This window comes from Leptodactylus fuscus, chromosome 11 (assembly GCF_031893055.1).
Source record: "Leptodactylus fuscus isolate aLepFus1 chromosome 11, aLepFus1.hap2, whole genome shotgun sequence".
Lineage (NCBI taxonomy): Eukaryota > Metazoa > Chordata > Amphibia > Anura > Leptodactylidae > Leptodactylus > Leptodactylus fuscus.
Genome location: NC_134275.1, coordinates 47,097,002 through 47,124,117, shown reverse-complemented (window position 1 = coordinate 47,124,117; position 27,116 = coordinate 47,097,002). Strand labels below are relative to the sequence as shown.

Below are 27,116 nucleotides of genomic sequence, written 5' to 3'. Positions count from 1 at the left end.
GATTTACCTGCAAATAGAATCTGATTAAGCCTTGTAATGATGCTAAATAAAGGGAAATGTAATACAGAATTGGTATGTTGCAAAATAAAGTAGTTTTAAAATGGCGGGGGAAGGGGGGCCCAGACAATTAGGCTGTATGGGGCCCCAAAATTACTGATGGCGGCCCTGCATTCCTGTAATTATGTGACTGAAATTATGACCTGGAGACTAAGAACACTTGATTGATAGTAGATTGTACAACTACCACCCAGCAGCACAGAGTATTTCAGGAGCAGCCTCGCAATCTGGAGCTTATCACATCCCATCAGTCACAAGGCCCTGACCCTGCAATAACACATCAGATATAATCTTCACGCTGCTATTCTGGGCTTCACCTTGACTTTCTAAATAGACATCCATAAAAATCTGTTACAAGAAACTTCAGCATTTCCTGTACGAGGCCACAAAGGTCACACGAAAAATTCTACACCAGGAAGCGAAACGATATGGAGGAGGATTTTGACAGCGGAATCCACGTCATAATCCTCCTCCATACAATGTTTGTCTATGTAGACTGCTAGCTTTTTTTTTTCTGCCAGCAGATTTTTCTGCTAGCAGAGAAAAAGAAGCGACATGACCTTTCTTCAGGTGTTTTCCGCCTGAAGAAAGCAATAGAAGTGAATGAAAAAAAACGCATTTTTTTTTTTACATATAAACGTGCGGTAAAAAACGTGATGCTTTTTTTGCGGCCCGTTCTCTTAAAGGATGGGAAAACTGCCTGGAAGCGTTTTTTTTTATTTAAACGCTCCACAAAAAGCTAATTAGGAAGCGTTTTTTTTCCAGTGCTAAAATAAGCCACACGTTATTTACGTGTGAACTAAGCCTTAAAGGGCTAGTGAGACAATATAGCAAGTTAGGCAAACGTCTCTAATGTTTATGAAAGTCTTATCCTGCGCTGATCTCCAATTACTTCATGCGTCATACTCCAGTCACATCCAAAGCTGCATTCAAAAATCTTATTGATGTCCCCATTCAAACCAGGCTGCTGTTTACTACTGTTATTTGCACACCCACAATGCACTGCTGTATGGTAGCAAAGCAAGGGCAGAATTTGTATGCAGTTTGGGATGTAACTGGAGTATAACTCTCAGGATCACTACAGTAGTAGACTCATATTAAACGTGATTCTGTGACTCCTGTTCATATTATGTATGCTGTTTTCTTAAAGCTACAGCGCACCCTATTTCTGGTAATATCTTCTGGCACTGCCCGGAATACACAGGCCATGAGTAATAACTATATATAACAATAAGTCTCGCTGTGTAACATTCTATTCTATACAATGTCATTTATAGATATTTTTAGCCTCGGGCTAGTACTTGCCATGTACAATGGGATCTGATAAATGTCACTTGGCGTCACCAAATTCCCTCGCAAACAAAACATTGAGTCGCACCTTATGTGGAAACCGGCTCAACGTGAAACCCTAGGAGGCAGCGACTACAGTGACATCTGCTGACCATACAGTATAGAACACTTAACAGGTTAGTGTATGATTCTGGACTAGCAGATGTTTTGAATTATTGGACTACAGATCCCTACAAAACTGCTGCTATGGGTAACTAGACATGAGATTGGGCCGAGACTGTCAGCCCAAATTAAATAATACACGGACCCCTCATTCAGGAGCCTAATCTATTAGAGTGGAGGCTACAAACAAAGAGCGTCTTGATCTCTGGAGGACCCAACACATTCATATGTTATATGGTCAGTGCTCCGGTGACATGAACTGTTTGTCTCCCGTATGGTGGCGCTGCAGCAAAATAGTGAACGATTCCTGCCAAAGGAACCTCAGATTATAGTACACTAGCATCTGCCCGCAAATTTGTCTGGGGGTTGGAGTTGGTGCTGAGCTGCTGAAATTTCGGCATTCGCCGTTGGTTATGATCCGCTGTGTGCCGCCACGTCCACTCCTGCACGCCCCTATCCAATTTGCTCCTCGCCTGTCCCAGCGGGCTTTTTACCTACCGGCTGCTCCTGGCTCCCCGCAGCCACCCTCGTCCCCTGCGCTCATGCCGCTTCACGCCCCCGGCCGCCCTTTCTCTTCCATGGCCCCAGCCACACCCATCCTCTACGCGCTTATCCCCCCGCAGCTCCACAGACCCCCTCTCCCTCGGCACCCCGGGTCAACCTCCCCACCCCCCTTTTTCTGCAGACCCCCCCTCCTATGGCCCCCACCTGTTGCCCCCCCCCTCAAAAAAAAACAAAAACCCCGTTTAGCCCCCTCCGCAAAATCCCCTAACTCCCCTGCTGACACATGCACTGTCCCGCTGCCGAATGACATGGCGTACTCACCATAGCTGAGCTGGAGGCTCGGGAAGGCACAAGACCAGTAAGCTGAGTGCACTGCGGCCTAGGCTACAGCCGCAAAGTTATGGCGTCCCAGAAGACGTTGTGTACATCGGCAATGTGCGCATGCGCCTGCAAATACAGTGTAGTTGCTGTGGCAGGCCGGCGGTGTCGCAGATCCCGATTGCGCTGGTGTTCAGCAAAGATGCCGGGTCCATAGCATGGAAGAGATAGGCCGCTGGAGTAACCTTAATGTGAGCGGGGAAGTGTGAAAGCATATGTAAATGTTAGTGCCTGGGGTTAGGGGCTAGCCCGGAGGCGGCAATAGGGAGTTTGTGGCTTGCTAAGCTAAGAAGTGAATGGGATTGAAGACCTGCTGCTATGAGTTCTGGTTTTCGGCGGCCCCTGTCAAGAACGTATGTCCGTGATTGTTCCGAAAAGTAGCCTATCTTTCAATCCTACCTATGAACTATGTTTGTGGAAAATTTCACGCAAATCGGTTGAGCATTTTTTGTGTGATTGAGGAACAAACATCCAAACACACAAACTTTCACCTTTATAATATTAGTAGGATTGATCAGAGAAGCGAGGACCAACTTGTCATAGAGGGATCTTCTATGCCCGGACTGTGCAGAGTAGAGAACCCCTTTAATCCAGTGAACATGCCAGAAACTTCAGCAGTGAAGAAACCCGGTAATGGTTAATGAATTAATATATGTGAGACCTGTAAATCTCTTTATAATACTCAGGTGTCACCTCCAGAACACGATCCCTACAGGAAAATACTGAAACTATTTTATTCTGTTTCCTGCCTGATTTCACATGTATTCTTTGATGGGATGAAGTGTGTGCAGAGCGCCCCCTGCTGTATATTCATAGCACCTGCAGCTTCCAAATAGTAACAGAGAAAATACAAATCCATCAAGTCCAACCTATAATCCTATCAGGTTACCCACAACTACACAGAAGGTGCAGTCACTGTGTACATACATAACATTACTTAGGCTAGACTCACATCTGCGTTCGGAGGGTCCACTTGGAGACCCTCCAAACAGAAACCTAATCTGCTTAAAAAAGCGTTTACCCATGGATCCCATAGACTATAATGGGTCCCGTGTGGTTTCCTCTTGATTTCCACTCAAAAAGGTTGAAGAATGTGGAGAGAAAAGCAATGCTTGGAGTGGTTTTCTCTCTGCATATTTCATGTGGAGAGGGGAACGGAAACCCCGAATGTAGTACAAGAGCTGGTATGAACCCAGCCTTATCTTGTACTTATCCTGAGTTACATCCAGTATTATACTCCAGAGCTGCACTCACTATTCTGCTGGTACAGTCACTGTGTACATACATTACATTACTTATCCTGTACTGATCCTGAGTTACATCCTGTATTATACTCCAGAGCTGTGCTCACTATTCTGCTGGTACAGTCACTGAGTACACATACTACATTACTTATCCAGTACTGATCCTGAGTTACATCCTGTATTATACTCCAGAGCTGTACTCACTATTCTGCTGGTGCAGTCACTGTGTACATACATTACATTACTTATCCTGTACTGATCCTGAGTTACATCCTGTATTATACTCCAGAGCTGCACTCACTATTCTGTTGGTACAGTCACTGTGTACATACATTACATTACTTATCCTGTACTGATCCTGAGTTACATCCTGTATTATACTCCAGAGCTGCACTCGCTATTCTGCTGGTACAGTCACTGAGTACATATATTACACTACTTATCCTGTACTGATCCTGAGTTACATCCTGTATTATACTCCAGAGCTGCACTCACTATTCTGCTGGTACAGTCACTGAGTACATATATTACACTACTTATCCTGCACTGATCTCGAGTTGCAACCAGTACTATACTCCAGAGCTGTACTCACTATTCTGCTCGTGTACATATTAGATGTAAACCAGCTTTTCCAGAAACAGATATGCACAAAACAGACTTGGCTAATCTTCTAAATAAAGTTTTAATAAATAGACATGCAGGTGAGGTGTTATGTCGCCATCATGGCGGCTGTCTAGTTGACCCTGCAGGCTCTTATCATCATCAGCTGCAGCAAGATGAAGATTGGAGACATGATCAGTCCAAACCACAAGCCCTTGGTTTTCTCCACCAGTTTCTGGCACAGCAGCATCTCAAAGACAAACTTAAGGCTGAGGATAGTGAGGATCCAGAAGAGACGCAGCACCGCCTGGCGCTTCTCCCCATCCTGGAACAGTCGCACCGTGACAATGGCGGTGAAGTACGTGCTAAGTCCATCTGCTGCAAAGAACGGGATGAAGACGTTCCACCAGCCCAGGCTTGGAACCAGTCCATCAACTTTGATGGCCAAGAGGATAGTGAAGATCAGCAGAGCCAAGATGTGGATGAAGATCTCAAACTGGGCAAACCCCAACCATTGGACCAGCTCACGCAAGGAGAACAGCATGGTGGTGGCTGTGGAGGAAGAGGAGGCACCAGGGGGTCTCAGGGTGATAGCGTCAACATAGGTCTAGGCCAGGATTCACACTGCAGGACATACTGGGGAGACAGGAAGGAGAGGAGATCAGTGATTACATAGAGAGGAGATACAATGCTTTATGGGAGGTGGAAAAGAGCTACAACCCCCAGTCTCCTGACAACAATCAAAATGATGGAGGAAACCCCTAAAGTCAGTAGGGCAGTATTATGTGAATACTGTATGGTGGTGTTACAATACATAGACATTATACGGTGGCTTTATATGAGTACTGTATAGTGGTATTACAGTATATGGACACTATATATTGGTATCATACAACACTGTATAGTAATATAAGGCCACTACAGGGAAGAACTGTATGGTGGTGGTATTCTATATGAGCAACGCAGGGCAGTTTTATTTTAGTACTGTATGGCAGTATCATTTACAGTACATGTACACTATACAGTGGCTACTACATTAGCAGTATATGGAGGTATAACAATACATGTACACTATACAGTGGTATTATATGGCTACTATATTAGCACTATATGGAGGTATAACAGTACATGGACACTATACAGTGGCTACTACATTAGCAGTATATGGAGGTATAACAATACATGGACACTATACAGTGGTATTATATGGCTACTATATTAGCACTATATGGAGGTATAACAGTACATGGACACTATACAGTGGTATTATATGGCTACTATATTAACACTATATGGAGGTATAACAGTACATGGACACTATACAGTGGTATTATATGGCTACTATATTAGCACTATATGGAGGTATAACAGTACATGGACACTATATGATGGTATTAAGATGCATGACATGCAGATTGTCATAGCTTAGTGAATGCTGGGACTAATCGTTCACCAGCGCCCTAGCAGAGCACCTGTATGATAACCACACAGGACAATACCGGAACCGCTGCCGGTGAACGATCAGTCCGGTCACTTCTCACCGGGCCCCGCGTCTGCCGCTCCTTCCTCCGCTTTCACTTCCGCCATCACTGACGTCAGAAGGCGCCGCCGCGCGGGGATGACGTCATGACAAGGGGCGAGACCAAGGATATGTCATTCAGTCCTAGTAATGGAGGGTTATGCGCCGGTGAGTGGAGGGCAGGGAGGTTAGTGAGGGGGCACAGCTGCACCTGAGGTAGAATTATGGGAGTCAACAGACACATGAGCCCTATTCATTCTCTATAGAAACTACTGGGGGCCAGAAGGAATAGAGAAGACATGAGGGCTATAGATAAGTATTTGAGGTCCCATAGTATAAGTCTCAATAAAAATCAGGGTGGTACGCCCGCTGACACCCCAATACTTCAAGTTACTGATTTATAGTACAGATCCATACTGCGTAATCATTTGAGGGTGATATTAAATATATAGGGATGTTATAGAATGACTGGGCTCAGTGGGTATATGTATAAGATAGGTGGGCTCAATGGGTATAGGATAAATGGCCTTAGTGAGTTTAAATATAGGAAGTGGGCTCAGTGGGTATAAGTATAGGGGTATTATACAATGAGTGGGTATATGTACAGAAGTGGTATATGATGAGTGGGCTCAGTGGGTATAAGTATCGGGGTGTTATACAATGAGTGGGTATATGTACAGAAGTGGTATATGATGAGTGGGCTCAGTGGGTATAAGTACCGGGGTGTTATAGGATGAGTGGGCTCAGTGCGTATAGATATCGGGGTGTTATAGAATGAGTGGGCTCAGTGGGTATAAGTATAGGGGTATTATACAATGAGTGGGTATATGTACAGAAGTGGTATATGATGAGTGGGCTCAGTGGGTATAAGTATTGGGGTGTTATAGAATGAGTGGAAGAACCTGACCAAAACAGATGGACACTGCGCTACTCCAGATGGAAACGAACAAGCACTTTATTGAGAATTCCTTACACAAGTGTAAGGAATTCTCAATAAAGTGCTTGTTCGTTTCCATCTGGAGTAGCGCAGTGTCCATCTGTTTTGGTCAAGTTCTTCTGGTCGTTACCTCCCCAAGGGGTTGTCGGACATCCTTGCTGCTGATATATCTCCAGTGACACCTATCAATTGAACTGTTAAGAAACTTCCTCTCATCTGGGAAGAGACAGCAGAGGGTTGCTCGGTACACAAGTTTGTGTTTTATAGAATGAGTGGGCTCAGTGGGTATAAGTATAGGGATGTTATAGGATGAGTGGGTATAAGTATCGGGGTGCTGGAGGATAATGTGGGGTTCCTTGGCTGAAGTTTGGAGGTGTTTTAACATATTGCTTCCAGTGTGGACTATGTTCTTATTCTTATGTTTTGTTTTGTTTTTTTCTAGACTTCTCAGATGACCGAGCGAAAGATCCTGATCCTGTATGGGAGTCAGACGGGGACAGCGGAAGACATGGCGGAGAGGCTGGGGAGGGAGGCCAGGCGCAGACACTTCACTTGCAGGGTGGACTCTATAGACAGCTACAATATTGTAAGGCTCTCCTTCTTTGGTGGGAGCTGCAGTGTAAAGCAAGGGGGATAGAGCAACAGCTTAAGCCTCTGATGAGCTGGAGGTGGATTTCAGACTGCCATTAGATAATATTGGGCTAAAGACGATGCATATCTCTTGGAAGTCCAGGACTTTTAGGGGTATCATAATTTTTATTCTTGTTCTGCAGGCGAATCTTGTCCATGAGCAGCTGGTGATATTTGTCTGTGCCACAACTGGACAGGGTGACCCCCCAGATAACATGAAGGTAAACCTGATGGTTACACAGCGCCTCCTACTTTTGTGATTATGGAATGCAGTTGTGTGAATTTTGAGAGATAGGTATAAGATGCTGACAGTTTGTCTCTGACTGGGATTTGTCTAGATCAGATAAAATTATAATAAACCTTCACCTATGAGAAGTATTAGCATTAGTTTTCAGCCTCAGAATGTAAATAAGATTGTTCCCATTGGCTGACAGCAAGCAGAGATCTTAAAAATGGAGATGAATGACAAAGTCTATTAGAACTTCAAACTGAACTTATTCTTTATTAGAGATGAGCGAACAGTGTTCTATCGAACACATGTTCGATCGGATATCAGGGTGTTCGCCATGTTCGAATCGAATCGAACACCGCGTGGTAAAGTGCGCCAAAATTCGATTCCCCTCCCACCTTCCCTGGCGCCTTTTTTGCACCAATAACAGCGCAGGGGAGGTGGGACAGGAACTACGACACCGGGGGCATTGAAAAAAATTGGAAAAAGTCATTGGCTGCCGAAATCAGGTGACCTCCATTTTAGACGAATAGTGGATTTCAAATCCGGGTCATATGAGAATGTGAACTTTGTGACTATGAGACAGGGATAGCTGTACAGGCAGGGATAGCTAGGGATAACCTTTATTTAGGGGGGAATGTTATTAAAAATAACTTTTTGGGGCTCTATCGTGTGTGTAATTGTGATTTTTGTGAGATAAACTTTTTCCCATAGGGATGCATTGGCCAGCGCTGATTGGCCAGAGTACGGAACTCGACCAATCAGCGCTGGCTCTGCTGGAGGAGGCGGAGTCTAAGAGCGCTCCACACCAGTCTCCATTCAGGTCCGACCTTAGACTCCGCCTCCTCCATCAGAGCCAGCGCTGATTGGCCGAATTCCGTACTCTGGCCAATCAGCACTGGCTAATGCATTGTATTGGCGTGATGAAGCAGTGCTGAATGTGTGTGCTTAGCACACACATTCAGCTCTACTTCATCGGGCTAATAGAATGCATTGGCCAATCAGCGCTGGCCAATGCATTCTATTAGCTTGATGAAGCAGAGTGTGCACAAGGGTTCAAGCGCACCCTCGGCTCTGATGTAGCAGAGCCGAGGGTGCGCTTGAACCCTTGTGCAGCCTCGGCTCTGCTACATCAGAGCCGAGGGTGCGCTTGAACCCTTGTGCACACTCTGCTTCATCAAGCTAATAGAATGCATTGGCCAGCGCTGATTGGCCAATGCATTCTATTAGCCCGATGAAGTAGAGCTGAATGTGTGTGCTAAGCACACACATTCAGCTCTACTTCATCGGGCTAATAGAATGCATTGGCCAGCGCTGATTGGCCAGAGTACGGAACTCGACCAATCAGCGCTGGCTCTGCTGGAGGAGGCGGAGTCTAAGATCGCTCCACACCAGTCTCCATTCAGGTCCGACCTTAGACTCCGCCTCCTCCAGCAGAGCCAGCGCTGATTGGCCGAAGGCTGGCCAATGCATTCCTATACGAATGCAGAGACTTAGCAGTGCTGAGTCAGTTTTGCTCAACTACACATCTGATGCACACTCGGCACTGCTACATCAGATGTAGCAATCTGATGTAGCAGAGCCGAGGGTGCACTAGAACCCCTGTGCAAACTCAGTTCACGCTAATAGAATGCATTGGCCAGCGCTGATTGGCCAATGCATTCTATTAGCCCGATGAAGTAGAGCTGAATGTGTGTGCTAAGCACACACATTCAGCACTGCTTCATCACGACAATACAATGCATTAGCCAGTGCTGATTGGCCAGAGTACGGAATTCGGCCAATCAGCGCTGGCTCTGCTGGAGGAGGCGGAGTCTAAGGTCGGACCTGAATGGAGACTGGTGTGGAGCGATCTTAGACTCCGCCTCCTCCAGCAGAGCCAGCGCTGATTGGTCGAGTTCCGTACTCTGGCCAATCAGCGCTGGCCAATGCATTCTATTAGCCCGATGAAGTAGAGCTGAATGTGTGTGCTTAGCACACACATTCAGCTCTACTTCATCGGGCTAATAGAATGCATTGGCCAATCAGCGCTGGCCAATGCATTCTATTAGCGTGAACTGAGTTTGCACAGGGGTTCTAGTGCACCCTCGGCTCTGCTACATCAGATTGCTACATCTGATGTAGCAGTGCCGAGTGTGCATCAGATGTGTAGTTGAGCAAAACTGACTCAGCACTGCTAAGTCTCTGCATTCGTATAGGAATGCATTGGCCAGCCTTCGGCCAATCAGCGCTGGCTCTGCCGGAGGAGGCGGAGTCTAAGGTCGGACCTGAATGGAGACTGGTGTGGAGCGATCTTAGACTCCGCCTCCTCCAGCAGAGCCAGCGCTGATTGGTCGAGTTCCGTACTCTGGCCAATCAGCGCTGGCCAATGCATTCTATTAGCCCGATGAAGTAGAGCTGAATGTGTGTGCTTAGCACACACATTCAGCTCTACTTCATCGGGCTAATAGAATGCATTGGCCAATCAGCGCTGGCCAATGCATTCTATTAGCGTGAACTGAGTTTGCACAGGGGTTCTAGTGCACCCTCGGCTCTGCTACATCAGATTGCTACATCTGATGTAGCAGTGCCGAGTGTGCATCAGATGTGTAGTTGAGCAAAACTGACTCAGCACTGCTAAGTCTCTGCATTCGTATAGGAATGCATTGGCCAGCCTTCGGCCAATCAGCGCTGGCTCTGCCGGAGGAGGCGGAGTCTAAGGTCGGACCTGAATGGAGACTGGTGTGGAGCGATCTTAGACTCCGCCTCCTCCAGCAGAGCCAGCGCTGATTGGTCGAGTTCCGTACTCTGGCCAATCAGCGCTGGCCAATGCATTCTATTAGCCCGATGAAGTAGAGCTGAATGTGTGTGCTTAGCACACACATTCAGCTCTACTTCATCGGGCTAATAGAATGCATTGGCCAATCAGCGCTGGCCAATGCATTCTATTAGCGTGAACTGAGTTTGCACAGGGGTTCTAGTGCACCCTCGGCTCTGCTACATCAGATTGCTACATCTGATGTAGCAGTGCCGAGTGTGCATCAGATGTGTAGTTGAGCAAAACTGACTCAGCACTGCTAAGTCTCTGCATTCGTATAGGAATGCATTGGCCAGCCTTCGGCCAATCAGCGCTGGCTCTGCCGGAGGAGGCGGAGTCTAAGGTCGGACCTGAATGGAGACTGGTGTGGAGCGATCTTAGACTCCGCCTCCTCCAGCAGAGCCAGCGCTGATTGGTCGAGTTCCGTACTCTGGCCAATCAGCGCTGGCCAATGCATTTCTATGGGGAAAAGTTAGCTTGCGAAAATCGCAAACTGACAGGGATTTCCATGAAATAAAGTGACTTTTATGCCCCCAGACATGCTTCCCCTGCTGTCCCAGTGTCATTCCAGGGTGTTGGTATCATTTCCTGGGGTGTCATAGTGGACTTGGTGACCCTCCAGACACGAATTTGGGTTTCCCCCTTAACGAGTTTATGTTCCCCATAGACTATAATGGGGTTCGAAACCCATTCGAACACTCGAACAGTGAGCGGCTGTTCGAATCGAATTTCGAACCTCGAACATTTTAGTGTTCGCTCATCTCTATTCTTTATCTCTTTCCAGAACTTTTGGCGATTCATCTTCCGCAGGAACCTGCCCCATAATTCCTTGTGTCAGATGGATTACGCTGTTCTCGGTCTGGGCGATTCTTCGTATCCAAAGTAATATGATCTACAACAGGGAAAGGGACCGGTGTTTAGTATGGCAGTAGATCTCCACACACAACTAAACCTCCCTGACCAGAGACATGGTGCAGCTCTTGTGTGAGATTTCAAATGGGCAGGTTCAGTCCTTGAGATAAGGACTGAAGCCTACACCAGACTCTGAACTGGACTAAGAGTCTCTACTTTCCCCCAGCTCTATTGTCTTGTACTATAAGCTTGTTTTCAGTACACAACAGTAGAGCTGCAGGAGAGCAGGGACTGCTAGCATCATAGTTTGGAGGCTCAGGGTTCAGTTCGGTACATAAGATGGACATCCAGTCGCTATCTCCTGGACTGTACCAGCCCACATGAATCTGACCTAAAAAGAACATAAGTGACATGGACAGGGTTAAACGAGTAACACTATATCTACATCTTAGACATAATTCACTTAATTTACCTTCTACTGATGTCAAGCTACATCCTGTTTTATACTCCAGTCACATCCAAAGCTGCATTTGGAATTCTCAGGCTCCAGGCAGAATTCTTCATTGGTCAGCACAGTGGCTCAGTGGTTAGCGCTGGAGTCCTGGGTTTCATTCTAAGGAGAAGATCTGCAAGGATTTTGTATGTCCTCCCCATATTTGGTGGCTTTCCTCTGGGTACTCTGGTTTCTTCCCACACGCCATAGACATACTTCTATGGAATAATAGGGATCCTGAGCCATATATGGGTCAGTGACTGACAATGTCTGTAAAGCGTTGCGGAATATGATGGCGCTATATAAGTAAAATAAATTGAGTTTCATTACCCACAATCTCATTTATTTCTCTTACACCAGGTTTAACTTTATCGCCAAAAAATTACAAAAGCGCCTACAGAATCTCGGAGCCAATCCTCTCCAGTCACCGGCCCTGGGGGACGATCAGCATGATCTGGGGTAAGTCTTGTGTATTCATGGTTTAGTGCTGCAGGAGTTAATGCTCTGCACATTATAATGGCTTCTTTTTCCTGTAGTCCCGATGCCGTGGTGGATCCGTGGCTAAATGACTTGTGGGATAAGATCCTGTCCTTATATCCGCTCCCTCCTGGTCTCAGTGTCCTCAGTGACCTCATCACGTAAGCTTTATTATTTTTATACATCTCCTACATTGCTATCTGTGACTTCATCTGTTATGTATAGCAGTGTACATAACAGGGAACGTTTCTCTGACGCTATCCATAAGGCGCCAATGCAGCATTTCTTTACTGTTAGAGTAATTCCTCTTACCACCACCAAGAGGGCAATCTTTATACAGCTTTATGTTGCTCCTATTAAAGGGGCTCTATCATTGGGAAAAGTCATATTTAACTAATCACATCCTTGCATAGGCTTTAGAAAGGCTATTCCACACCTACCTTTAGTATGTAAATTGCCTCAGTGGTTTTTGAATAAGTCCGTTTTTATTCATATGCTAATTAGACTCTTGTTGCACCATTGTGCACTCTCTTTGCTATTGTTTCCTATCGATGTATATAGCACAGCCTGCTGCTGATGACTTCCTGTTTGCACACACAGATAGGAGAGAATAGCAGAGATGAGTGCTGCTGTGAACTTCCTGTGCTGGCTGGAGGCTCATTAGCATATGAATAAAAATGGACTTATTCAAAAACCACTGAGGCAATTTACATACTAAAGGTAGGAGTGGAATAGCCTTTCTAAAGGCTATGCAAGGATGTGATTAGTTAAAAATGACTTTTCATAATGATAGAGCCCCTTTAAGTCATCATCACTAGTGTTGCGAGAGTAGTATTCGATCGAATACCTCGCTGGCATAGGAATGCGTGTAATCGGCCGAACACCAAGGGGTTAAACGCATTCAATATTCAAAGCGTTTAACCCCTTGGTGTTCGGCCAATTACATGCATTCCTATGCCGGCGAGGTATTCGATCGAATACTACGTGCTCAACACTAATCATCACGCTGGGATGAAAAACAAGAACTATAATGGATGAGAGCATGGCTGACCTGCCTGTGGCGCCTAAATTTCCACGGGAAGTGTGCTCATCTGCAAGAAGCCCTAGATGACTGGCAGGTGCATCTTCTGCACTGACCATTGAATGCATAGAGTGTGAGCAGCCAGCCAGCCAATGGGAGCCATGTATGCAAATGAGCTGATGGCAGGTGTCATCTCTCCTCCAACACTCCATGAATTGGGGCTACGTATAGCAGTAAGAATTTGGGCAGGGGTGGGTGGATGGTGGTTTTTGACCAGGAACCTTCCAATTCTCTTGTTAAAAGCATAATGAAAAAAAAAGCCTGATCTCTCCCTAAGGGTAAAGTAGCCCTCCCCAGTGGGGTATAAATACCAATACAGACAGCATGTTTCTATCGGGTGGGACAGTCAGATGCACGGCACATGTCGCTGCAGCCCTCAGTGCTGTCACGAACAGTACAGTGGGCTTGACTTAGGTCAATCAGCTGCTTCCTGTTCGGTTTTGGGGATTTTTTTTAAAATTCCTACAGCCGCTTGTATGGAATTCAACTTACTGGAGACTTCAAATACAAGACTCAGTTCATTGTTTTTGTTTTTTTTTGTTTTGTTTTGTTTAACACTGCTTTTCTTCGGTAGCTGTTTTAGGATGGCTGTTGGACTGGCAAACGTCCGCTGCTCTTTCTTATCAGCTGTATCAACCTACTGGTTATAAGCTAAAGATATGCCTGACTAGCCTTTAAAAAGGCTATTCAGGTGCTGCTATTAGTTTGTAAAAAGACCCCTCGTTTTTGTTAATTACCTTGCTAATCGATATGTAAATGAGCTTGATCGTGCATGGACATGTCGTGCACCCCTCAGCGTCATAGCTTCTGGACGCCCACCTCTGCCTCCAAGCTCCCCTCCTCCTGCTTATTCACGGCAGTTTCTATTGAAAGCATGCATGTGTGCAGTAGCGCTCCCTCCGGCGCGCTACTGCGCACGCTCCAGGACCATTTTACCATAGAGAACATTGCGATCTGGAGCATGCGCAGTAGCGTGCCAGAGGGAGCACTACTGCGCACGCACGTGCTTTCAATAGAAACCGCCGTGAATAAGTAAGAGGAGGGGGGTTTTGGGGGCAGCGGTGGGCATCCAGAAGCTATGATGCTAAGGGGTGCATGACACGCCCACCGTGCACGATCAAGCTCATTTACAAACTTTTTACAAACTAATAGCACCTGAATAGCCATTTTTTTAAAAGGATATTCAGGCATATATTTAGCTCATAACCTGTAAATCTGCTGATAGAGCCCTTTAATATGGATAGTATCAGTATATAGATTGCCTCCTAGTGGCAGCAGCAGGTAAATACAACTACCATTCACTCTACTGCCATATGTTATAGGATAGGAATTGCGCTACTTCTACTACTACATGGTGAACCTTTCATGAATCAGGAAATGTGTGTTACATTATATCTACAGGTTGCCTTCAAAGTTCTCCCTCCGCTTCCTGGATAAACAGGTGACTGCATGTAACGCCTCAGAGAGAGAAGGCAGCGGAGACCCCCCGACAGAGCTGCATCCACACCATGCTACACTGGTGACCAACCAACGTGTGACCGCACAGGAGCATTTCCAGGACGTGCGGCTCATTGAGTTTGACATCACCGGATCTGGCATTCAGTAAGGATCTATCTGTCTATCTATCTATCTATCTATCTATCTATCTATCTATCTATCTATCTATCTATTTCCTATTGTGTATCTATCTCATATCTATCTACCATATTTTTTGGACTATAAGACGCAGCGGACTATAAGACTCACCTAGGTTTTAGAGGAGGAAAATAAGGAAAAAAATTTTGAAGCAAAAATGGCAAAATATTTAATAATGGGAGTTGTAGTTTTACAACAGCTGTAGGGCCACATTGACAGGTGACCCTGCAGCTGTACGAGGATGCGTAGGGTGTCTGTTTTTGCAGGGCAAGATTTACCTTTTAGTTATATCATTTAGGGAATGTCTATTGTTTAGATCACTTTTTATTCAAATCAAGGATGAAATAGTGAAAAAAAACAGCAATTCTGCAATTTAGATTTTTTATTTTTTTTGTTCACAATGTTCACCCTACAGGAAAAATATTTTTATAAGTTTGTAGACCGGGCATTTTTGGACACAGAAATACATTGTGTATGTGTTTCATAGTAAATTTTTACTTTTATAGGTATTCTAGGGAAAGGGGGTGATTTAGAATTTTTTTAGCTTTAATTTTATATATTTTTTTAAAACTACCCGTATATACTCGAGTATAAGCCGACCCGAATATAAGCCAAGGCCCCTAATTTTACCACAAAAAACTGGGAAAACTTATTTACTCGAGTATAAGACTGGGGGGGGGGAATGCAGCAGCTACTGTAAATTTCAAAAATTAAAATAGATACCAATAAAATTTAATTAACTGATCACCAAGCTTTACATTAAAAATGAATTGATGGGGCTGTAAATGCAGAAACATATAGGACACATATAGGACCTGCTCCATAAGTTGCAGCTCTTCAATTTGGCCCGGACACATAGCCACAAAAGCAACGGCATCTATGTGTACGGGCCCATTGAAATGTAATAGTCCATAATTTTATCCACCATTGCAGATAAAAAGTCTGGTCATGCGTATTACAGTTTAGTAACTCCATGTGCCTCATAGTAATAGCAGTTAACCCCATCATGTCCCTCACATGGAGGTAATAATTATTACATTAAACATTATTAAGCCACTTTATTATTACCTACATACACTCACCGGCCACTTTATTAGGTACACCATGCTAGTAACGGGTTGGACCCCCTTTTGCCTTCAGAACTGCCTCAATTCTTCGTGGCATAGATTCAACAAGCTGCTGGAAGCATTCCTCAGAGATTTTGGTCCATATTGACATGATGGCATCACACAGTTGCCGCAGATTTGTCGGCTGCACATCCATGATGCGAATCTCCCGTTCCACCACATCCCAAAGATGCTCTATTGGATTGAGATCTGGTGACTGTGGAGGCCATTGGAGTACAGTGAACTCATTGTCATGTTCAAGAAACCAGTCTGAGATGATTCCAGCTTTATGACATGGCGCATTATCCTGCTGAAAGTAGCCATCAGATGTTGGGTACATTGTGGTCATAAAGGGATGGACATGGTCAGCAACAATACTCAGGTAGGCTTTGGCGTTGCAACGATGCTCAATTGGTACCAAGGGGCCCAAAGAGTGCCAAGAAAATATTCCCCACACCATGACACCACCACCACCAGCCTGAACCGTTGATACAAGGCAGGATGGATCCATGCTTTCATGTTGTTGACGCCAAATTCTGACCCTACCATCCGAATATCGCAGCAGAAATCGAGACTCATCAGACCAGGCAACGTTTTTCCAATCTTCAATTGTCCAATTTTGATGAGCTTGTGCAAATTGTAGCCTCAGTTTCCTGTTCTTAGCTGAAAGGAGTGGCACCCGGTGTGGTCTTCTGCTGCTGTAGTCCGTCTGCCTCAAAGTTCGACGTACTGTGCGTTCAGAGATGCTCTTCTGGCTACCTTGGTTGTAACGGGTGGCTATTTGAGTCACTGTTGCCTTTCTATCAGCTCGAACCAGTCTGGCCATTCTCCTCTGACCTCTGGCATCAACAACGCATTTCCGCCCACAGAACTGCCGCTCACTGGATGTTTTTTCTTTTTCGGACCATTCTCTGTAAACCCTAGAGATGGTTGTGCGTGAAAATCCCAGTAGATCAGCAGTTTCTGAAATACTCAGACCAGCCCTTCTGGCACCAACAACCATGCCACGTTCAAAGGCACTCAAATCACCTTTCTTCCCCATACTGATGCTCGGTTTGAACTGCAGGAGATTTTCTTGACCATGTCTACATGCCGAAATGCACTGAGTTGCCGCCATGTCATTGGCTGATTAGAAATTAAGTGTTAACGAGCAGTTGGACAGGTGTACCTAATAAAGTGGCCGGTGAGTGTATGTCTCACATATTAGTAACCCTTATATGGGGCACACAGGAGTTAATGTGAGGGACATGATGGGGTTAACTGCTATTAATGTGAGGCACATGGAGTTACTAAAACTAAATTAATAACCCCAAATGCCTGACATTAATAGGAATTGTAACCCTAGTATGTATCTGTGTGTTTTATTTTCACTTTACTGTATGAGCTCTCCTCAATGCAGACACAAGAGCAGGGACCTGCCACCTCCCGGGTTTTCATCTCTCTTGCTAATAAAGGGGAGAGGGTCCTATGTCATTACTGTAGCAACCACTGAAGGACACTCCCCCTTCACTTAATTTATGCAGGTCCTTGCAGTCCTTTGCTGAGTTGGACTCAGACTCGAGTATAAGCCGAGGGGGGCTTTTTCAGCATAAAAACTGTGCTGAAAAAGTTGGCTTATACTCGAGTATATACAGTACGGTATATACTTGTTTTTGTTTTTTTTTTATTAGCCCACCTAGGGGTTTGAACCTGCAATCACTTGATTTCAAGTCCCATAGACTACAATACAACTGTATTGCAATCTATGGGAGATTCTATACCTTACTATTGAGGCTGGTCATGGATCAGCCACATTAGTAATATTACTATGACAGGCCTGGGAGCCTTCATTAGGCTTCCGGCTGTCACAGGAACAGGTTGGCTTCTGTGATCTTGCCACGTGCCAGCCGGCCTGCAACTTCAGAGGTACAGGGCTGGTGGGAACTGGCCCTTTGGGCATTCTTTGGGGGTGGGTGCTTTGAGATAGTAATGCTGCAATCAGAGTGGACTCTGATTGCTGGCATTAGCTCTGGGTCTCTGCTGTACATTACAGCGGAGACCCGGTAGCTATGGCAACCGCTCTGCAGCAGAGCACCCGGCATCCGTTGTGATAACACGGCGGATGCCGGGATTGATTCGATGGTACACCCTCTTCCCCAAACCCAGGGCCTGCACATAGTCCTACTCTTGCCGCTGCAGGCAGCAGCAGGAGTGAGGCGATGCTGCGACCTTGCTCCTCTGTCCTCCCCAGCTGCCACATTGAGGGCGGGTTCACACCAGTACCCGGTCTCCAGTTTAGCCAATCTGGTGGGTTTCCGTCTTCTACCCTGAGGAACTGGACAAGGGGACAGAAACCTGGTGGTGTTTTCAAACCCATTCACTTGAATGAGTTTGCAAAGTGACCGCTCATGTGCGTCTTCTGCCTCTCCGGAGAAACCAGTTTGTTTACCCGGACACAAAGTTGGATATGCAGGACTTTGAATCCGGTTAAAGAAAAAACGATTTCACCGCGGAGAGGCAGAAGACGCATGTGGGCAGTCACTTTGATAACCCATTCAAGTGAATGGGTTTGAAAACTGACCACGGGGTTTCTGTCCTCTGTCCAGTTTCTTGGGGCAGAAGATTGGCTAAACTGGAGACCAGGTACTGGTGTGAACCTGCCCTCAGACTAAAAGATGCACCTCCCATTTTTCTCCCATATTTGGGGAAAAAAGTGTGTCTTATAGTCCGAAAAATACGGTATCTATCTATCTATCTATCTATCCATCCATCTCTGTCTCCATGCAGATACTCCCCTGGTGACGTAGTGATGATCCAGCCTCAGAATTCCCCTCAGGACGTGCAGAACTTCTGTTCCCTTCTCCGTCTTGACCCAGACAGTGTCTTTGTCTTGGAGCCACGTGATCCAGGTGAATAGATATTTCTTTGTCTATTAACCATGAAATTTCTTTCTTCTGAAATCCAATAATTTAGAAAGTCTAGAAATTAACATGGCCAACTTTACCACTCCCATAAGGATTTGTCATCCAGCTTTCCTACAGTCATCTTAATTTATAGGCAGTGAGATAAGAAGTAATGAAGAAGTTGGAAAGCTGGGTGACCTTCTGGTCGGAGATTATATTTATTTGATGAGGTCTGATGTCTTGCTACTCATGTTATTGCAGACACCCCGATGCCTCCACATCTTCCTCAGCCTTGCTCAGTGCGCCACCTGGTGGAGAGATATCTGGATATCCGCTGTGTTCCCCGCCGCTCTTTCTTCCAGCTTCTCTCCTACTTCTCTCCAGATGAGCAGGAAAGAGAGAAGCTGCAGGAGTTCAGCTCAGCTGCTGGTCAGGAGGAGCTGTATACATATTGCAATCGGCCCCGGCGGACTACCCTGGAGGTAATGGCTCATCTTTAACCCCTTCTGCACCCCAATGTAATTCTCTGCAGTCACTACATGTGCACTAAGCTCGCCCTATTAGTGACTGCAGGAAGCTCCTCTCTTGGAAACATCTCTGACAATACTTAAAAGAGAGATATCCTGAGCCTCGCGCCTCTGTAAGGTTTAATATCAGTAACTGATGTGTGGGATGACTTTTGTTTCTATCAGGTTCTTGTTGATTTTCCTCATACAACCTCCAGCATCCCCGCAGATTATCTGCTGGAACTTATTCCTCGAATCCGCCCCCGAGCCTTCTCCATTGCCTCATCCATGCAGGTAAGAGAGGCAGAGCAGATTGGGAAAAAGGATTCATGCACAGTGAATCTAGAAGATTCCTTAATATCTCACTCAAATCCCCCCAACATTTTTTTTTAGGTGGACCCCAACAAATTGCAGATCCTCATGGCTGTGGTACAGTACAAAACAAGGCTGCACGATGTCCGCCGAGGTCTGTGCTCCTCATGGCTGGCTTCCATTAGTCCGGAGGATGGTAATTCTGCTGATGTCTTAAAGGCATAAGCTTCCTTTTAAGCAGAGCTCTACTTTTAACCATTGTGTTCTTCCCTGGTACAGGTAAGCGGGTTCCATTATGGGTGAAAAAGGGGAGCCTTAAGTTCCCCAATGACCCAGACACCTCACTGATTATGGTGGGACCAGGGACTGGAGTGGCCCCGTTCCATTCAGCCATAGAGGAGAGAGCGGCACTTGGTAAACCCGGTATGTCCCGATGCTTGTAGCCACTGATGTCACAATGGTGACCCCTCTTGGAGAAAACTGATATGATGTCTTGTCTTCTTTAACCTTAGGAAACAATTTGTTTTTTGGCTGCAGAGGAAAAACCAAAGACTTCTATTATGAGGAAGAATGGGAAGATTTGGAGAATAGGGGGCTCCTGAGGGTATTCACAGCGTTCAGCCGGGATCAGGTCTGTGTCCTGGACTGATGCCCATGAATTGGATATGATTTGTGTTTTTAGTGCAATTTCCCGATATATCAGTGCAGGTTTATCAAAAGTGTAGACCTGTTAAAGCGTAGCAGCCTCTGGGTGTCTACCCAGTCTCAGCGTCCCAGTGTGCACAGTCCCACCATGAGTACCAGACTGAGTGTGCCCCCCCCCCCATGAGTCCCAGCCTCAATATGCTCTGCTATGAGTACCAGTCACAATGACTTCCATGCGTACCACCTGTACTACCAGCCATAGTCCAGCCTTGTTCTCCCCTACATGAGTACCAGACACAATGACCATAATGCACCCCAGATGTATCACCTGCCGTGAGTCCAGCCACAATGGCCACCATACATTCCAGCTATACTACCCCCCCATGTGTTCAAGCAACAGTAATTACGAGCTATATTATCCCCCCATGGCTAACAGCCACTGTACCCCCATCATTACCATGTCTGAGCAACCAGAAGTATTATCTACAATGCCCACACTATAATCCATGCCACAGGTTTACATTTCTTTTACTAGCTGTACACTATCCTGTCACAAGAGGGCACTCATGTCAGACCCATCAGTGACCTCACTGATCAGGGAAATAGAGAGGGGTGGCAGCTGCGGGTACTGTATTCCCACTATGTGGGCACTACTAAGTCTTGTTTAGGGGCCCACCAGGTAGCAGATACTGCCACCACTTCCCCGCCCCCCATACGATGCTGCTTCTCGTACATCTCTCAGTAACGGCCTTTGTCTTATTTCACAGGAGGATAAAATCTATGTCCAGCAACGGATACAGGAGAATGGCGCCTACCTGTGGGAAATAATCAGTAACAGACAAGGCTACTTCTACATTGCCGGGTAATGTGCTCAGTTACTATAAGTGACCCTGCCCTGTAAGGTTTCTGTGGAGAATTGTCTACATGAGGCCCCCACTAAGAGTTCAGTGCACCCCCAGGTCCTTGTCAGATCCAATCGTCGTGACTTTTTTTTTTGCAGAAATGCGAATTCAATGCCGAACCAAGTGACCGATGCCTTGAAATCCATCTTCCAGTCTGAAGGTCAAATGTCCACCGCGGAGGCTGAGCAGTATTTGGTCATGCTGGAGAAATCTGGACGTTTCCAGAGTGAGACCTGGTCATAAACTACTGATCACCACCCACTCCCCCGGAGCTTTACATAGTATACCTCATCCCAATGGCTGCAAATGTGGGACTGGACCACTTTGGGCTAAACATGGGGGAGCGGATATTTTCCCTGCAGGATGAGTCATGTGCTTGTGTTTGCACCATTTATTTTTGCACTTCATATTGAAAGGTGGTGCAGGCCAGGAAGCAGAGACCCCCATCAGCCAGTACAGCACCCTTCTGCCTTCACTTGATAGAGGCGCTGTCGACCACAATGGCCAAGCAAAGACATATGTGATGGATTTACAGATTCCAGATCTCTGCTTCCTGGAATTGTAGCTACCTGCACTCACCAGTAGGGGGAGCGTAGAAGATTGTTGAACACAGCTCTCAATGATCTCTTAAGTATGAAGTGCCCTCTAGTGGTGGTTGAAGACAGCCAGAATTTACCTCTATTAAGGAGATTTGGAGCTCTGTATCAAAAAACAAATCTCTGCCTCTTACCAAAATATATCAGGAAATTATATGAGTGATCTTATTACTAAATGGTATGTAAAGGAGGATGTTCACTTTAAACGGGGTAAGAGAAACATGGCTGCTTTCTTACAGAAAGAGCACCACACCTGTCCATCGGTTGTGGTGCTATCATCTGCAATACCATACGCAACCTGCAGGCAGGAGTGGCACTGTTTTTGGGAGAAAGCAGCTCCTTTTTTAACCCTTTGAAAACCTCTCAATATTGGGACCACTGTATATATGATATTAAAGTACTTTATTATGGCAATCACTCTGTGTGTGCAGATTGATATTAGTAGGAGAGAATTAAAGGTGTTAAGGCAGTACAGTGGCTCAGTGGTTAGCACTGCAGCCTTGCAGCGCTGGAGTCCAGGGTTCGAATCCTGCCAAGGATATCTGCAAGGAGTTTGTATGTTCTCCCCATGTTTACGTGGGTTTCCTCCCACACTCCAAAGACAGGAAAAAATAGGAAATAGGACTGATAGGGAAAATAAAAAGAAGTAAAGGTGTTTTCCAGAACTTATATACTGAGGGTCATTAGTATGTGGTCTTTGGGGGTTTGCACTGAGAGAACTGCGGCCTCTACACTATATATCAAGAACAGCACTATACACATTGTAGTGGCTGTAGTTGGTATTGCAGCTCAAGTACGTTCATCAGTACCACGTGATAGCACACTCCTGAGCACTGCCACCTTTTCAACCAGCCGATTTTGCGGGTTGCGAGTGTCGGACTTCCCTCCAATCACATAATGATGACCTATATTAAGGATATGCCACAATATATATTTGGTCCCCCTGACGTGGGATCCATTGATAATGTAAAGTCTGTGTAAATATGGATCGGGCCTTGTGGGCTTTACCTTCTCAGTATCATTGGCAGCTGCTCATTTCCACCATTTAGGGTACTGGAAGTTGAGTTATGGAGAGCAGTTTGTGCCTGGAGTCCACGCTTCATTTCTATATGTGAACCTCCCTCCGCCACAGCCCCATGTTCTCCCCAATCCTCATAATACATATGGCTGCCTTTATTTAGTGTATACGTCCTCACCCACATGTAATTATTTCTGCTATTTGTACGTCTGAATCTGGCTCTTGTTACAGGCGAGAACCAGCTCAGGCCTAACTCGCCTGGTCTGGTCACTCTACAGGTAAAACGTGTTTCTACATGGTACAGTGACTTCCAGAGCCCTAACTCTGCAGTTTGCACTTTCTATTTGTAGTTTGTGCAGGTAAATGCAGCCTATGCTATGATGAAAGGTGCAGATATTGGGGTTAGTAGTTCTTAAAGCCATAGTGCACACACACAGCAGTAGATGTAGAAGGTGGTGCTGGAGTTTCCCAAGTTTACAAGTCTAAAGACACAATAGATAGGTAATGAGAACAACACAATACAGGTACTGCAAGGTGAACTCCATATAGTTATTTGTAGTGGGAGGGTATGGGGGTTCAGGAAATGAGGCTCCTGAGATCGGTGACAGATCTCAGGAGTGTGTATTGGGGAGTATCTGGTGCAGCAATGTCCAAATATCATCCATGTTTCCTCGGGGCCCCATTAGTTCTAGTTCCTGGGGTGTGCTTAGGTGGCAGCCATGCAGGTTTTAGGGCACAGAAACTGTGGCAAGTGGGGATTAGTCCTTATGTGTGAGGGGTTGGGCGAGTTGCTGTCTCGAAGAGATAAAGGGTTTTCTCAGAAGCCCCATTTGGTAAGAGGGTGTCCCTGGTTCAGAATCCTCATCTCTTGGACAGAGTGGAGAGCAGTTACAAAAAGCGCCTCTTGACTTGGAGGACCGTCCTGTCCTGCACTGCAAAGGCAATCCATTAATATGAATGGATAAAGTGTAATACTTAACCTCCCCTGTGGTGGTGCTGTGGGAAAGCTGAAAATTTAGTAAGAGAGTTGATAACTGGGGAACTCATCAGAGGGACACTTGGTGAACCCTTTTTTTTTTTTGCATTTCAAACTTTATTAGTTTTTAATAAGGCATAAAATACAGTGACAACAGATAGCTGCAATGGCAGCAACAACATATTACACCATAGATAATGGAGAGATCCCAAAGTAGATGCCAGAGGACAAAAGGCAGAGTGGAACGGGTAAAGAAAGCAGGAGGAAGGGAAAGCGGCAAAGGAGAGCATCTTATTCTTTAGCTGGGGGTTGCACTATGATTTTGCTCCATGTGAATGCAGTCTTAAAAAAAACTTTTTCTGCAGAGATAACATATTTGCCTACCCCAAATAACCAGCCCATTCCCACCGCGGGGGGGGGGGTCACCTTATTAGATCTCCTTCTCCCACGACCCCCAGGGCGTTTGACGTGTCTTGCACTCTCTGGACTTGTCCTTACGTCCTGCCCCTATCAGGCTGTTATCTCAGGATTTATTCCCTACTGCCATTGGCTAGACCTATGTGTGAAATCCAGACAGACCAGTTTCTCCAGTATGCTGCATGTACTGGGAGTGAGCAGTGCAGAGCTGGGTCAGGGCTCGACTGGTGTTTATGAAGAGAACCCTGGAGGTGCTACCTGAATGTGGACCCGCAGACCCAGGGGAGACGAGAGGGTGCCAGCAAATCAAAAAGGTAAGAGCAGCTATAAGGATGTATGGGCGGGGGGGTTATTTTAGTAGCCATTTTTATGTTTGGGGAAGGGGTGGAGGGACTTGGACAACCCTTAAGGATCAATTTATGGAAGTGGGGGTTAACATGAACCTCTGGTCCACTATGACATAGTTATATCTGTTTCTGAGAAAGCTGGGTGGTGATCAAGATGTCCAACAATTCAGATCACAAAACTATGTACACACAGTTATCTCTTGTAAACATAGCTAGGGTTGTCACCCATATTTCCAGAGTTGTGAATGGTAAATTGGAATACAGCAATATAACAGACGGGAAGTGGTCACCACATAACTGGGAAAATTGTCATTCAGGTAAAGCTGGATACTGTAACAGCCATATTGAATCTCACCCAACTTTCCTAGAAGCAGATAAGACGGAGTAGCGTTATGTACAACTCTTCTGATTGACCTTATGTACGCAGGTTCCTAATCATGAAAAAGAACCAGGCGAGATTACTTGCAGGAGTTTCATCTTTCTAAGGGATGGTTGAGTCAAGAGCCACCTGTGGAGACCTGAAGACAGTGGAAGGACCAAAACCTTCACCTCAAGACCTTGATAAGATGACTCAAGTCACGATAGTGACCTGCGATGACATCCATGGTGCCAAACTAAGCAAGAAGGCAGCAGATCAAAGCTTCGAGCTTGTAGAAGACCTTCATAAAGTGGACCATGTTCCTGCTAGAACTTCTCATGATGGACTACAAGAGGTGGTTGAGGGAGATCTTCTTAATAATCCTTGTAAGATAGACCCAGAAAGTCTAAGTGTTAACACTTGTATCTCCAATTTGAACTACAATGTAATTATCCCTGAAGATACCATGGAAGAGTACCCCACTATTGGTGACCTTGGTCAACATAGAAGTTCTCAATCAGTAGACGAATCTGACATTCTGTATGGTTTGCCAAGGATTTCCTCCACTTCTGGTGGATCTCAGGTTGGGGGCCAGGAGAAAAACCTTGAAGGTAGTGAAGCTATGGAGCCTGAAGAGGCTTTGAAACTTCTAGTTGAGGAGGACCACCCTGAGCAGGAGTGTCCCATATGTACTGAGCTATACGACACCACCAAGCACAAGCAGTCCTTGCTCAACTGCAACCATGTCTTTTGTGATAACTGTGTCAAAACCATGGTCAACACGGCCAATCAAGCCAACCTCTGCCGGGTAACCTGCCCAATATGTCGGCAGACAACTCCCATGGTTGAGTGGGAGGTGCGGAAGATGCAGGAGCAGATGATGGAAAGTGGAGGTGTGTGTACCCAGCCGGAGTACATGCCACTGCAGCCTCTGGTCAGAAGACCCGGACTGTGCGGTGCTCTGGAGTACAGATTTCACAAACGTTTCCGGACGGGGCGACTTTGTCTCTTCCCGCCCTGTTTCCGGAATCCGCAGCGGTTAATGAACCAGTTGACCAGGCTGGAGCATCGCTGCCGCTGCATGTACCTGGTGGCTTTGCTGTTTTTTCTGTTTGCCGAGTTTTTCTGCTTAACTTTCCTCTTCCTGCCGATTCTTGTGTTTATTTTGATGATTGTTTTGGGCAAGTGAGACAATAAAGTTTCCATATAAATTGCTTTCTGGTAAGGAATCACTACTTACTGGGGTTAAGATGGAAGCAGTCTGAGATATTCCTGTGTACGCCAGGCTTCCTGGTACCACCCATGTGCCTGACAACAGAAAACACTAGCCTTGGCTGCACGGTGGCTCAGTGGTTAGCACTGAGGTCCTGGTTCAAATCCTGCAAGAGGTCTGTATGTTCTCCCTGTGTTTGCGTGGGTTTCCTTCCCTCCAAAGACATACGGATAGGGAGAGAGGAAAAAAAACAAACAAACACTAGCCTTATACTACCCTTAGGAAGCCTTCACACGGAGTAAACGCGTGTGTATTTTTACAAAATACACGTGTAAAAATAATAAATTTTACAGGCGTATTTTTACATGTGTAAAAAATATCATTGAAGTCAATGGGAGTCTTATTTTTACACGTGTATTTACAAAAATACACGCGCGTTTACTCCGTGTGAAGGCTCCCTTAGGCAACTTTATTCCATGCACCATCATGCAACTTTTTTACCAATATTAAGATAGATACACCAAGTATCCTAAGGTAACATTTCCACTTATACCTTTTGGGGAGGATTTCCAGCCATACACATCAGACAAATGCCTCTGGGACCCCTAGTTATTATTTTTAGGGCCACATTTTTGAGCTAAGTAACTTTATAGGATTTGGAGTTTCAAACATTTGTGACTGCCTTCCTGTAGAAAGAACGCTTTGTGACCACTTCTCTATACCTGTAACTACATGTGAGAAAATGGTGGTCACTCAGATAGGAAATCAGGTGGTTATGGGGCGACCTGAACTAACAAAGACAGCATAATAGAGCAGGGGTATGTGCAAGAAGAGAAATAAGCATAGCTTCTTAGATATATGTAATACTGAGAAAATTCTGTGTATACAGTCACAGAGGTGGACTTACCCTTTAAATCATAAATTCTTCATTGAATGGAACAAGCTTATCGGGT

The 27,116-nt window shown here is 45.7% G+C and overlaps 3 protein-coding genes across 6 annotated transcripts; 2 read left to right on the top strand and 1 right to left on the bottom strand.

Moving 5' to 3' along the window:
- Positions 1-4,298: 4,298 nt before the first annotated feature.
- TMEM203 (transmembrane protein 203) lies at positions 4,299-5,843 on the bottom strand. 4 transcript variants are annotated; one of them, XM_075260407.1, is made up of 2 exons: positions 5,777-5,843; positions 4,299-4,871 (listed from the first exon to the last, which is right to left on the bottom strand). In XM_075260407.1, the coding sequence occupies exon 2, from the start codon at positions 4,777-4,779 to the stop codon at positions 4,369-4,371; it is 411 nt and encodes a 136-aa protein (XP_075116508.1). In that variant the 5' UTR covers positions 4,780-4,871; positions 5,777-5,843; the 3' UTR covers positions 4,299-4,368. The 4 variants fall into 4 exon arrangements, with proteins under 4 accessions (XP_075116508.1, XP_075116507.1, XP_075116510.1 ...); XM_075260406.1 differs by having other exon boundaries at positions 5,735-5,833; XM_075260409.1 differs by having other exon boundaries at positions 4,299-4,859; positions 5,735-5,833.
- A 40-nt stretch (positions 5,844-5,883) lies between these two features.
- NDOR1 (NADPH dependent diflavin oxidoreductase 1) lies at positions 5,884-22,191 on the top strand. Its single transcript, XM_075260098.1, has 15 exons — positions 5,884-5,922; positions 7,134-7,277; positions 7,465-7,542; positions 11,132-11,229; positions 12,053-12,151; positions 12,229-12,330; positions 14,652-14,852; positions 18,758-18,879; positions 19,135-19,355; positions 19,566-19,673; positions 19,773-19,887; positions 19,971-20,114; positions 20,204-20,322; positions 21,104-21,198; positions 21,337-22,191. The coding sequence occupies exons 1-15, from the start codon at positions 5,905-5,907 to the stop codon at positions 21,479-21,481; spliced, it is 1,809 nt and encodes a 602-aa protein (XP_075116199.1). The 5' UTR covers positions 5,884-5,904; the 3' UTR covers positions 21,482-22,191.
- A 2,850-nt stretch (positions 22,192-25,041) lies between these two features.
- Positions 25,042-26,148, top strand: LOC142184174 (ring finger protein-like). The gene has a single exon (XM_075258913.1). The coding sequence runs from the start codon at positions 25,081-25,083 to the stop codon at positions 26,137-26,139; it is 1,059 nt and encodes a 352-aa protein (XP_075115014.1). The 5' UTR covers positions 25,042-25,080; the 3' UTR covers positions 26,140-26,148.
- Positions 26,149-27,116: the final 968 nt, after the last annotated feature.